The sequence below is a fragment of the Dipteris shenzhenensis genome, chromosome 8 (genome assembly GCF_047967505.1).
Source record: "Dipteris shenzhenensis isolate YYH24624 ecotype China chromosome 8, Dip_SZ_1.0, whole genome shotgun sequence".
NCBI lineage: Eukaryota > Viridiplantae > Streptophyta > Polypodiopsida > Gleicheniales > Dipteridaceae > Dipteris > Dipteris shenzhenensis.
In genome coordinates this window covers 20,627,046-20,640,523 of record NC_141603.1, presented here as the reverse complement: position 1 = coordinate 20,640,523, position 13,478 = coordinate 20,627,046, and the positions used below count along the sequence as shown (strand labels likewise).

The 13,478-nt window shown below is 42.5% G+C and overlaps 1 protein-coding gene and 1 pseudogene across 1 annotated transcript; both read right to left on the bottom strand.

Annotated features, from left to right (window-relative positions):
• Positions 1–1,472: 1,472 nt before the first annotated feature.
• Positions 1,473–3,936, bottom strand: LOC147899247 (uncharacterized). Its single transcript, XM_087378601.1, has 8 exons — positions 3,668–3,936; positions 3,330–3,524; positions 2,980–3,247; positions 2,812–2,882; positions 2,566–2,655; positions 2,229–2,350; positions 2,001–2,127; positions 1,473–1,869 (listed from the first exon to the last, which is right to left on the bottom strand). Exons 1-8 carry the CDS (start codon positions 3,795–3,797, stop codon positions 1,769–1,771), a joined length of 1,104 nt encoding a protein of 367 aa, XP_087234727.1. The 5' UTR covers positions 3,798–3,936; the 3' UTR covers positions 1,473–1,768.
• Positions 3,937–4,950: 1,014 nt separating this feature from the next.
• Positions 4,951–11,044, bottom strand: LOC147899246 (MFS-type transporter clz9-like; annotated as a pseudogene).
• Between the last annotated feature and the right edge of the window lie 2,434 nt (positions 11,045–13,478).

Genomic DNA, 13,478 nt, shown 5'->3' with positions numbered 1-13,478 from the left:
AACTTCGACACGCTCTAAAAAGAAAAAGTGATTATCTTTTCAAGCTATACGCACCCATCAGATCAAAATCATTGTAGGCAATTAGACACTACCAATATTGAAAGCAATCAATTGGTAAGACCTTTGCATCATGCATCAAGCTACATTAAGCAAAGAAGAGAAAGCCGTCGACATCAAGTATTGAGAAGCAAAACCTTGCCACATTTAGTCCATATGTTCTGTAAAGCAAACATGACTACCAAAGAGTAGCCACGCAAGCACCCAGGGGAGGTATTGACATGTAAAAACCACACTTGATCACCTTAAGTAGTAATGCAAGCACTAAGGGGAGGTGATGGAATGTAACTCACATCTGACCACCTTACAATAGCCAAAGGATCATGACACCAAGGACAAGTGTTGAGATATGATGCCATGTGCACATGAATTAGAGACTAAGGTATGTGCTAAGAAATATATTAAAGTAGCCACCCTAGAATGTGGACTACATGATGTGGAGATATGGATCGAGGATATCCACAAGGAGATGTGGATCAGAGGATCCCACAAATATTGACTATTCAAAGGACACTCTCTATATAAGAGGCCTATCATGTATTGTTGATATAGCACATTGGAATAGATTGAGTGTTTCATGCTTCCTATCTCTCTCCCAATGGCTTTTTGTATTTGGTTTGATCCTCCGTGATCTTTATGCTCCTTGAGTAATAGATTAGGCTAGTATGATCCACACTGTCAATTGAGGCATCCCTCTTGGAAGAAGAAAGGAAAATCAAACAGAGGAATGACTACGAAGAACATGGGACATATTTGGCCAAAAGCAACTTCAAGGGATCCACCAACAAGAGCAAGATAAAGTACAACTTTTATGAAAAACCTGAACATTTTGAGAAAGAGTGCTATGCAAAGAAGAAATGTTCAACAAACCTTGTGAAAGAAAAGAAGAAAAACCAAAGGATGTTAAACTCTAACTGCTTTCACCACCCAAGTCAATCTTGATGAGGGTGATGACGCATATATCTTCTAAGTTGCTTGTGTGTGTTGTCAATAAGGGTTCTTTGCCCTGAGATGTCCCCCTTAAATGATTGTTAGTCCTTTGTTTGAGGTTTTACCTTGTCGGACCCATTGGGATTTCCATACATAATCATTGTCCAATCTTCCAGTTGTAAACCAAGAGCCATAACCAGAGTGAGTCACAAGTTGGGGTCATGAGTGTCTTCCTAATGGAACATGATAAACTACGAACAATCCAAGACGTTTGGATATTTACATTGAAACCATCTACCCCCCACAAACAAGTGGTGAAATAAGTCGGATGAAACTGAGAAAGGCAGTCTCTATTTGTTGATTCATTTGATTCTTAGAAGGAGAAGTCAGAAGCACAACTAACCACTAGACATAGGGCTTTTGTTGGCATAAAGTTTCAACCTACAAGTTCATTCGAACTAATCCAATTTTAAAAAATCCTGGGATCTTAGCAGAAACCAAACGGCTGCAAAAACATGTTCATCCATTAGATCTTTCAGAGGGTTCTCAATATTGTACTGCAGTACAGTATAATTTTTTAGTTTCAGTAAAACACGTTCAATCAAAGCAAATCATCTCGGGTTGCACACCATCAACAGGCAGAGCAAGTGCTCATGTGCTGTTTCTTCGACGGTCTAAAAGATCTTTCCTGGCATTGCCACCAGGACTTGGCACAAAATATCTTTGCTACTATTCTGTACAACCATGGGGCTGAAGGAAAATGGCAAGCATTCTTGAGATTTTAAGAGAGAACAAGGCGATACACTGATGCACCATTTTCATGCCTAGTTGAAAGGCGTCCCAGTTGTACAAGCAACAGCAAGCAGGCTTTTACCTTTGCTTCTGTCAAAATGAAACCGAATATGTAAGCTCCATTGGTTGGAGCAGAAAAGAGGATGAGCACTACATAGCTTATTAGGGTAGTGCATGATCCTATGTGTGATTATTTATACAGCAACTGACAGACGACTTACCAGCACCAAGAGAGAACAAATCTTCCTGTTGGAGATAACCACTAGCACATTCTGAACTTTGGATGTGGTTTCCATTTGGCTTCTTGTACCAAATGTCGCATATTCTCTCATAAAAATTGTTAACATCCTGTGCCCAACCAGTCATGGAGTTAATAGGAAAGCACTGACTTAGCTCCCTGCTTGATTAAATGCAAAGGAATAGACTATTGCAGTAATGCAAAGCTCAACCTCAAAAGAAATCTGCATTTTCAACCATCTTGGACTGCTATTGTACTCTTCCTCGCTCACTGGCTTGACTGAATTAACACCCTTTCTAGCATTTGCGTCGGACTCCTCATTGCAGTTAGTGCCTGCACACACAAAATAGGGGATGATAACTTCGTACATGTTCATCACAAAAGAAAAAAAGCTTAAAAGCTTTTAGCACAGATCAGCATTACAAACGAGCGCCGCCCTTAGGGCCTTAGAGTCAGTGATGCACTTTCGATCAAAACGCAAATTTACAGCCCTTAATACGTTATGAACCAACTTATTCAGCTGCTGAAGGGAGACTACCAAGACTCACCTGCCAGATTAATTGGGACTTCGGCGCAGCACACGTCCTTCTGATTCAGTGGCATCAAAAATAGCTGACCCTCAATTCCAGGACTTGATTCTGTTCATATAGTCAATCCCTGAGAAATCGACTCCCTCAGGGCGTTGAAACGTATATTCACGATCGAATGCAAGATAGTAATGCATGTTTTCAGTGGTGTAACGCTGAAAAGGGGTTGGCAAATCCGACTTCGGAGGTGAAAGGAAACCAGTGTACCTTCTTGTGCTAAGCAAGCAAGACCAGCATCCGAGAGTCCCAAATCTTGCAAGCTGAGTGAACTTGAGTACCTGGAGCTAGCTAAGGATCTTTTTCAAGCCTTCAGCGGGATAAATCAAGACATTTCAGAACTTAGCCGCACACTTCGGCTAATATCTCGAAGGATACAAAGAATCGTACAACCCAGGATCTTTGCGTATTCCTGTGTACCGATTATCCTTGGGAGTCCCAACCGGTTGAACCTGTTCACTATTGCCAGCATAGGATGACAAAAAGAGAGCTTTCTGAGCCTCCGTTACCGTCGCAATCATTTCTTCGGCAGACTGATTTTGAACGAGTTTGGAGGAGCTGAGTCCTGCTGCTCGCATATCCAGATTCGGGGTACTGACAATAGTGTTTTCAGAAGGATCGTCCAAATTCGCATTTGAAATTTCCTCTGCAAGAGATAGTAAAGATCACCGTTGTCAACAGAAATTGGAGCGGTCGATCTCGAAGTTCACCCGTCAAACAAATTTTACCTGGCTTGTACCCGTATTGTTTGAGGCGTTCCTCAAGCGTACAGATGCTCATCTCATTCTGCTTATACAACTCCGCGCAATGTCCAAGCAGCTCTTCAAAAGAAATCGTGCCTGTTGTGATGGCCTCAAGGTTCTCGACTGCTTGACTTGTCGAGAAGACGCGATCGTGGAAATTCGTGAGGAATGAAGACAAATCTGCATCGAGACCAGCGGGGGGACGCAACTTAAAAAAATGGGGAAGAGATGGGATAGAGGGAAGCCAACAGAAAGCGTTCTGGTCACACTGCGAGGCTTGCAGGGAGAAAAGATAACACGAAGCAACGAGAGAAGGTACTCACTGGAGGATGGAAGGGAGGAGGGGCGCTGATCGACGGCGGAGCGCAAGCTACTGCAAGAGGACTCGAGGGAGGCAGAGAAGCGACGGAGGAGGGAGCAGAAGGAGGAGGCGATGGAGGCACAATCATCCATGGTTTGAAAAGAAGGCAGAAGGGAGGAAATGAGGGGAAATGGCGAAGAAAGCTTTGAGCTTGAAACGAAGCAGAGGCTATGGCGATGAAAAGCTTTGAAAGAGAAAGAGCAGAGTTTGTGTGTGTTGAAAAAAATGAAGATGAAGATGAAAATGAAAAATGAAGAAAAGGAGGGAAAACATTCCACTTTTGTTTGAATTGGTTCACACCAGTCCCCACACAACTGAAACCTTTTCAAAGGGTGAGACTTCCACGCTTCAAAGGGTGAGACTTCCACGCTCTGTTCCTCTCTGTGGCGCCTCGGGTCCAGTAGTAGTCCATGAATGGCCTGATTCTATCATTCCTCAGTGTCCACAGGTTGCCCGTCGCATGTCCATTGACCCCCCAATGGATTACGTGAATCAATGGGAAGGAGGGAGCCTGCATCACACTTTGCATCCTACCAAATTCCTGCTTTGTGGTTTTTGCATATAAGCAGAGCAGGTGGAAGTGCAAACTGTCAGAGAAGAGGGAGAGGGGGAGAGAGGGCTTTTTTGTTTTGCTGCTTCCTTTGCTTCTTCTTGAACGCACAGGCAGGAAAGAGGGAAAGATTACAGGAAATCCAGTTTTGCCATAGCTATGGAGAAAAGAGCTCATGAAACCATCGGTTCCTGTAGCGTAAAAGGACAGGGATGGTGTTAAATATTCTCCTTTAGTGCTACCCTTCATCATGGCTGAGTCTGCCCTTCACCTCCAGAGTGCCGACAGAAACTCAGTACGAAGACTTTGTTTAAATGGATGCTCAAGTATGTGTGGGTGTGTGGATTTGTATGTGTGAGAGCATATTTTTATACTATGGTCTACACCCACTGTTGGGCACTGATGACGTCAGTGGGGATGTCATAGTAGCCAGTCCCTCCTATGCATGATGGAGTTTATGGTTTTCAACCTTGTGAGTGACTATCATGAGATTGAAACTGCACTATGTTGTGTTTCTAAAGGATGAGTTTGGGAATGTTCCTGGATTCATCTAGGTATATAAAGGTTTTAAATATTCTACATTTAAAAAGCATTCTGCTTAGGAAGTCCTCTGGATTTGGTATTTTGTTGAGTTTAAGAAGTAATTGTGGGATTCAGTTTGAGCACTATAGCTAAATCTATGAAATTAATTCACATTATTGCACAAGATTGACAATAAAGTATGCAGGAGAAAGGGAGATGCATGCCTGCAATGATTTTTTTAAAAGGCAATTTTTAATCCAGCAACTACATTAAAAAAGGGCATTTCAAAACCTTCTGTTTCAAAGGTTGGGGAGTGCCTGTAAGTTCAGTCGATTGTTTGCCCTCTTAGCTCTCAAAGCTTCAAACTGATGGACACGAGCCATGCATTGCTCTGTAGTATAGGCACATGCAGGGAGATATGACTCTCACTATGCAGAGGAACACCTCCCCACAAAGCAGCCCTCAATTGCACCTCAAACTGGACTTGCTAAATCTCCCATGCCTTTTTGGCTACCTTCGCTTGTCGCTCCTCAATTCTCTACTTTTCTTTGGCTACTCTTGCTTGCTGTGATTCCCTCTGCTTTAGCTCTTTTTGGCCTTCTCCTTGTCTCTTTCATTCTCTCCACCTCCATCTTCTTTGCACTCTTGGCCCACATGGTATCTATATATTGATCAGATGTTAGAATAAGTGAATGACTATAACCACATATGCCTCTCCGTGCACCCTTGCAATGGTCACATTTTCACAAGGAACTTGCAGTAGGTTCACCACTCGTGCATCCAAGGTTTGATTCTTCTGTAGAGGAATTGTTGTGCCCATGCTATTAGGGCTGCCACTGCTGCTCCCTCCAAGTTTGCATTCTCTGGTGTGCATGGAACCTGACTAGTATCAACCTTTAGCAATGTGAAGAGAGTGGGAGAGAAGGGAGTCTCACTTGCAGCTTTCTCACATACACAATGGGGGAATATGCATAAAGGTGGAGGCTGAAAAGAGTTCTCCTCTTCTTAGTTGTGAAAGCCAAAAGAACAAAAGAATAGATCAAACCTATATGTGGATCTCAAACCAAACTCAGCTAATTAAGGTGGCATACTAACTGAGCCACTAACTAGAGTACATAAAGATAGCTGTCATCCAGCTATTATTCATGGGTGGTGTACCAACCGCATCTGCAGCTAACAAGTCGGTGACATAAATGTAGAACGATCACCCTGGCATATCACGAGTGAAGCTCGATATCTCAACGCTCCCCCTCGAGCTCAATCCCAATTCCTGCACACCAAGCAGGTCTCTGAACTTGTACAGCTTCTCTGCACCCAATGCTTTCGTGAATATGTCAGCTACCTAATCCTCTGTGCTGACATAAACTAGACCAATAAAACCTACTAGACCTTTCTCCCGCACATAGTGATAATGCACCTCAATGTGCTTTGTTCTAGCATGATAGACTGGGTTATTTGCCAAGTGTATACTGCTCATGTTGTCACAATAAATGACAACTGGCCCATCTATAGACTTATGCATGTCATAAAGTAGCTTATGCAACCAAGCTACCTCACATGCAGCCATTGCTGCACCCCTGTACTCAACCTCTGTGCTCGACAAGGCAACTATAGGCTATTTCTTGCTGCTCCAAGTGATTGCAGCACTCCCAAAAGAGAATACATATCCACTGGTAGATCGTCTATCAGAAATACTACCAGCCCACTGCTTCAAGTGACTGTAGCACTCCCAAAAGAGAATACATATCCACTGGTAGATCGTCTATCAGAAATACTACTAGCCCAATCAGCATCAATGTATCCATGCAACTGTATCTGAATCCCAGTCTTATAAAATAGTCCATACTGCAATGTGGACTTCACATACCTAAGTATGCGTTTAGCCGCATCCAAATGCGGTTTCCTCGGAGCTTGCATAAACTGACTTACCAACCCAACAGCATAGCTCAAATCTGGCCTAGTAATAGTCATATAAACCAAACTTCCTACTATCCATCCGTACATAGTAGGGTCTTCCAGAAGCTCACCTGCATCTGCGCTCAACTTCACATTCTACTCCAAAGGAACTGAAATAGGCAATCATCTCAATGCCCAAGAAGTAACGCAGTTCTCCCAAATCCTTCATCTCAAGCTTCTACTCCAATAGCATTTTCACATGAAGGTTATCTTCATCACTATCACCTGTGATGATCAAATCATCAACATAAATGACAAGCAGCATAATATATTTCTCTGTTTTTCTCACATAAAAAGAGAAATTTGCCTTGGAAATTTGAAAGCCAATAGTGACAAGATACTATCCTATCTTGTCAGACCATGCTCTAGGTGATTGGTTCAAGCCATACAAGGCTTTCTTCAACCTACAAACAAACTCAGGATGAACAGCATGAACATAACCCGGTGGCTGCTCCATATAGACCTCTTCTTGCAAATCACCATGCAAGAAGGCATTCTTTACATCCATCTGATGTAAAGACCATCCCTTTGATGCAGCCATAGCAATGACTGCTCTTACGGTTGCCATCCTTGCAACCGGACTGAATGTTTCTTCATAATCAATGCCATATGTCTGTGCATACCCCTTGACAACTAATCTTGCCTTGTATCTGTTCACATAACCATCTGCATTGTGCTTCACCTTATAAACCCACTTGCAGCCAATTGCATTCTTGTCTTTAGGTGAAGGCACCAATTCCCATGTAGCATTTGCTTTTAAGGCATCCATGGCTTTCTCCCATTTTTCTTTTCCCATGGCTTACTTAAAAGAAGTGGGTTCTGGTTCATGTATCACTTTGACCATATAAGCATAGTGAATGGCTGTAAATCCATCATATTTCAGCCTATCCACAGGATACCTAGCTCTGGTAGACATGCGCAAAGTAGGCTCACTACCAGGTGCTCTCAAAACATCCCTTGTCTTCCTTACTTCAGGTGTAACAATAGAAGGAATACCCAACTCATCATCAAGGCTCTATTCTGAGCCACTGGATTCACCATCCACACAAGAGTGACTTGCATTCACATCAACCATGGGCTGATCTACTTTCTCTTTTCCTTTTCGTGATACTTGCATACCACTATCTACATTGCTTTGAGGGGATCCTCCTGATCTCAATCTGCCTGTCCATGGCAAAGTATCTGAACCACTGCTAGAGGACACTACAAGTCCACTAATATTTTGTGATTTGACCAACAGAAACCAGGTTCTTGGTGATATTCGAGACATGAAATACATCACACAGGTATTTCTTTTTTCCATCCTGCATAGACAAAGAAATTTTACTAATCAGCACAATAGGATGTGCAGTATCATCACCAGTCTCCACAAATCCTAGTCTTTCCACTTTCCTTGCATCCTGCATCCATTCTGCATGACCTATCATGTGGTTTGATGCACCTGAGTCAACATACCACACATCATTGCTTTCTTTTGGACTTGTCACAGAATTGGTCATGTGTTGCACCATAAACAGATGCTCATTTCTGTCATCACCCTGTCTACTAGAGGATGCATAATTTCCTTGCTGTAATTTTTCAGTCATGGTGTCATTCTGCTTTTTATAGCAGTCTTTAACCATATGACCCATTTTACCACAGTAGTAGCATTCAACATTGTTGTTTGCATTTTGGCCTCTCTGCTATCCACCACGACCTCTTTGGCTCCCCCTGCCTCTAAAGTTACCACGTCCTCCTCCATAGGACTAGTTTTCTTGAATTTGCTGCATATTCTAATTTCTGCCACGGCCTCCAAATCGGCCTGCTATACCTCTGCATCTACCTTTGCCAGCATTTGAGTAGAAGACAGCTTCTTTTGAACTTCCTCCTAAAGAAGATGCACCACCATTTCTCTGCTCTTCAGAAATTAGAAGAGCAACTCCTCAAAATCAGAAAAATTCTCGCGGACGGCAATGGATGTCTGGAATTGTGCATAATCCTTTCCTAGACCATTCAAGGTTACAGAAACTAAATCATCATCTTCCACTGGCGACCCAATAGAATGTAGTGCATCTGCAATCTTCTTCACCTTCATGTGGCAGTCATTGATGCTCATATTTTCTCTCTGTACATTATGCAACTCCTGCTTGAGCTGCATTTTCTTGGCTTGCGTATTTGTGCTATATATTTTTGTCAAAGTATGCAACGCCTCCTTCGGCATGCTTGCATCCTAAATATGCACAATCATAGAATCTGAAATACTGATAGACAGCCAATACATAACTTTTCTGGCTCTCTCATGCCAGCCTTTAAATCCCTGCAACTCCTGTTGATTGGGAACATTAGGAATAACTAGTTCTTGTTCAACTCTAGTAATGAACTCCTGATAGCCTTTTCCTTAAGGAAATCCGTCATTATAAACTTCCATGCTTGGAAGTTGTTCTTGTCAAGCTTTTAGGTGACAATCTATGAAAGAGCATCAGACGCCATTACAGAATACTGCAAAATATTCTGTCACTACAAAAAAAAACACAACTTCTGCCTCACAAGGGTAAATCTGCAAAACTGACGAGAGTGGTATTTGACCACACAGTCACTTCCTAGTGACGATTATGCATCAACAGGCAATAAGAATCATTCTGTCACTCCCAATATCTCTGCGCATAGGCATATGATGTAATTTCTGCGATAACTTTTCATAAACCTGCAAAACAGTGGTCGCACAACAAAAACAGGGCACTTTCCTGAGTGCCTGCAAAAAACTTCCACCACCAAAACATAGCATATACTGCCCTCTCCCCACACCGTGAAGGGCATCCCAATCTCAGATAGTGCACTCTTGCACTTTTCGGCTATGCTACCTGCAGAGACTTGCTCCAAAACTCGAGAAAAAAGGAAAGCAACACTTATCCTCTTACTAGGACACCGTGAACTTGGTTTGCTTTCTTGAGCTCCTTACCACGAACCAAGCTCTGATACCATGTGAAGAGAGTGGGAGAGAAGGAAAGAGTCTCACTTGCAGCTTTCTCACATACACAATGGGGGAATATGCACAAAGGTGGAGGCTAAAAACAGTTTTCCTCTTCTTAGTTGTGAAAGCCAAAAGAATAAGTACAAAAGAAAAGATGAACCCTATATGTGGGTCTCAAACCAAACTCAGCTAACTAAGGTGGCATACTAACTAAGCCACTAACTAGAGTACATAAAGATAGCTGTCACCCAGCTATTATTCATGGGCGGTGTACCGACCGCATTTGCAGCTAACAAGTCGGTGACATAAATGCACACCGGTCACCCTGGCATATCACGAGTAGAGCTCGATATCTCAACAAGCAATGCTTGTTGGTCCTCGTGTGTGGGTTGTTCAAGTTGACTAATATCAACCTCTGCAAGTTTTGAAGTTGGCTCCAACTGCATAGTAGACTCTATAACAGTAACCTCAATGTTTTTACATGGCAAGTGATCAAAACAAAGAGCTTCGCTATTGAATGGCCAGATTCCAATGGCACGGAATCCTGCCTTTATGTTTGACTCTGTGAGAGTGGTAGCTAGAGCTCGGGCTGATATGCCAACAAGATCTGTCTTTGAAACTTGGGGACAAAAATTGTTCATGAGCCAAATAGACCTCTCTTTGTTGAAGTTGCTCTTGAAAGACTTGAAGATCGACACATCAAGGGGCTGGAGTTTGTGAGAAGTGTGTGCTAGCAATGTCACAATATCAACACCCCATTCAGCTTCCCTAGCCGCAACATCCGAACCAGTGTGGCTCCTATGCCCATCAATTATGAGTAGGTGCCTGTTGGTTGGTGTGACTCCATTTGGAAGGGAGTTCTTGAAATCCTCAAGCCATGCATCAAACAATTGGCCAGTCATCCAAGCCTTATTTTGCATTGACATGATAGCTCCATCCTCACATTGGCTTAGATAATTTCGCAATGCTTTCTTGCCTATGAATATGTAATACCTCGAAAGGGCAAACCCGGCTGCATTCACACAACAAAGAATGGTACACCACTCCCTTGAATCAAGCCTTAGCCCATATACTTGCCTTGACCCTTTTCGAGCAAGTACTTTTATTCATCTATCTTTAAAGCCTTGCACCCCAGTCTCATCTGCATTCCATATGTTATGAGGTGCATATTGGTGGAGATTGTACATTGTCTCCAAGTTGTCATGAAATGAAGCAACTATTTCAGGACGGAGACTCACTGCTCTTGAGTGATTAAGTGGCTCTGCAACTCGAAATGCTAGCTCTGGATGTCTTTTGCTGAAACCATCCCACCAACTTTTGCCAAGAACACCATTTGTGAATGGGTGTGCCGAGTCTGGCATATAGTGGCTACTTTCAAGCTCAAATCATAAACTGTAATGCCTCGACCCGACTCTTGCATTCCAAAGCACCACTCTACTAATGCCTTCTCTTCTTCTTCTTTGGTTAGTACAGGTGTTGGTCCCTTTCATTTTTTGGTTGTTCTACCTTCCAACCATGCAGCCAAGGCAGACCAACTCATGCCCCACCGTTTTGAGCAGGCTCGAATTGACAATCCATTCCGTTTTGAGCAGGCTCGCATTGACAATCCATTTTCATATGCCTCCATTGCAGCATGCATGTCCTCTTTAGTCCAATCTCTCTCTACTCTTTTCTTAGTACAACTGGGTCTTATCGGTGGGGTTGCATATGCAACTACCGGAGGATGAACCACCACTATTGGGCCAGCCAAGGCTAGGCATTCATGGAGGGTCTGGTAACACTCTTGGTCTTCTAAATAGGCAATTCGATGTTCGGCTCCTTCCATTAATAGAATATTGAGTGCTTCTGGCTTTCATGGTGCTCATGATACCAATGCAATTACTATCTTGTGTTGAAAGACACGAATGAGTAGATCGTGTCGTGTGTTGACAAACACACAAAACAATGTGTGATGGTGTTGTGATGAGAGACAGAAATGTGCGTTCAAAAACGCTGAATCCAATGTGTGGAGTTGTCTTGTCCAAAAACAAGACAGAAAGACAATCAACACTAATTGAGCAGCTTTGATGCTAACTGAACAAAAGAAAGGAAACAAGAGACACGAAAGAAATAAGAAACAACTGAGCATATAAGCTGATGCTAACTGAGTACATGATGTGAGCATATAAGCTGATACTGCCTAAGCTTAATGACGAGCACTAATTGGGAATATAATCAATGCTAATTATGCACACAAATTTATGCTATAACTGAGCACCATAGCTAACTATACTGACTGGAAATAAGCCACCCAAGAGCTGAAAATCACCCTTTACACTGTAGGATTGCTAGTCGTTAGCAAATTTTTGCTGCTTCTAAGGCATTAGCAGACATTTTAGTCGTTAGGAATTTTTTGATGTTTCTAAGGCATTAGCAAACATTTTCGCAGATCTTGGCTGGAGAACAATGTGATAAATTTTAGAAGCATTAAAAAGAAACTAAAAGGCAACGTGACTAACCGTCTGCATCTATCGAAGTAGGTAATCATAGTCTCTAAAGGAGAACTTGTGCTTCTTTTGGGTTGAGGCTATACATGACGCTGCTTGACGAGAATCATACATGGTTCGATTTGCAAAAGCCTTCTTTGATTGATGGTTGTGTTTGGCAGTGCAGAGCAACACAGATTTTACGTGAATCCCTCCACATTGACAAACTCTATGGCCCCTAGCATCAAGCAACATGTCACAATACATAATTTCACCAACTGGGTCTCTCTCAATCAAACACCTTTTGCACTCACAAGGTGGATCAGATGATTGCATCTTGGGAATCATTTTTCTATTGGTTTCTATTGTTCTTATACATGTTTGAGAATTGAAAGAGTTGGCTGCAGCCAGATTGGTTGTAGCATAGTGAGGTGGATTGGCGAATATACATTTCAAAGGTTTGGGAATTTGGCAGCCTTGGTACTCAAGAAAATGGGTGCCTTTTGGCGAGCACCCCTTAGAGATTTGGTGAAAGAAAGAAGACTCACCTCTTCTCTTTTTGGTAGTTCTCTTCCTCCTCTTTCTCCTTGTTTGTAGACTTATGCTTTCTCCTTGTTTATAGGCTTATGCTTGTCTCCTCAATCCAATCCCTTTGAAAAGTTACTTCTCCAAACTCCCCCTTCCTCTAACTAGTTATCTGAAAAAATGGTATGTTTCCTCTTTTTTGTAGGGCCAATCCATGAAACACTAAGTGGGACTTTTTCAGGTAAGAAAGTGCTTCCTCTTTTTCCCTTTTCTTATTTCCGTTATTTGCATTGGCCTGCAGCTAATGCCTTAAGCGCTAGTTGTAGTGATGAGCATAAGAACCCTCTCTTTCCCTCTCTTCTCTTATTCCCTCTTCTTCCCCACTTTTTCTCTTTTCCTTCCTCTTTCCCCCCTCCTTCCCCTCATATGCCCATGCATAAGCCTAAGCATATGCTTTCTCTCTTTTTCTCTTATGCATATGCTTTTCCTTCTCTTATGCTTATGCTCTTTTCCCCTCTTCTTTTTCTTCCCTCTCTTCTCTTTTCCCCTCTTCCTTATCTTCTTTTCATAAGCATATGCCTAGGCCTATGCTTATGCTTATGCATGAGCATATGCTCATATGCTCATGCATGAGCATAAGCATATGTCTCCTTCTCCTTCACCTTCTCCTTTCTTCTCTTCTTTTCCCCTCTCCTTCAATCTCTTTTTCTCCTCTTTTCATAAGCATATGTATTTGCCTATGCTTATGCATGAGCATATGCTCATATGCTCATGCATAAGCACAAGCATATGCTTTCTCTCTTTT

Excerpts from the sequence above, each read along its gene's own strand:
- LOC147899247 (XM_087378601.1), bottom strand. The coding sequence starts at position 3,797 with ATGGATGATTGTGCCTCCATCGCCTCCTCCTTCTGCTCCCTCCTCCGT. Across the intron at positions 3,525-3,667 it reads CTCCTCCCTTCCATCCTCCA|ATTTGTCTTCATTCCTCACG; the intron begins GTGAGTACCTTC and ends GTCTCGATGCAG. Across the intron at positions 2,351-2,565 it reads AGTCCCAATTAATCTGGCAG|GCACTAACTGCAATGAGGAG; the intron begins GTGAGTCTTGGT and ends TTGTGTGTGCAG.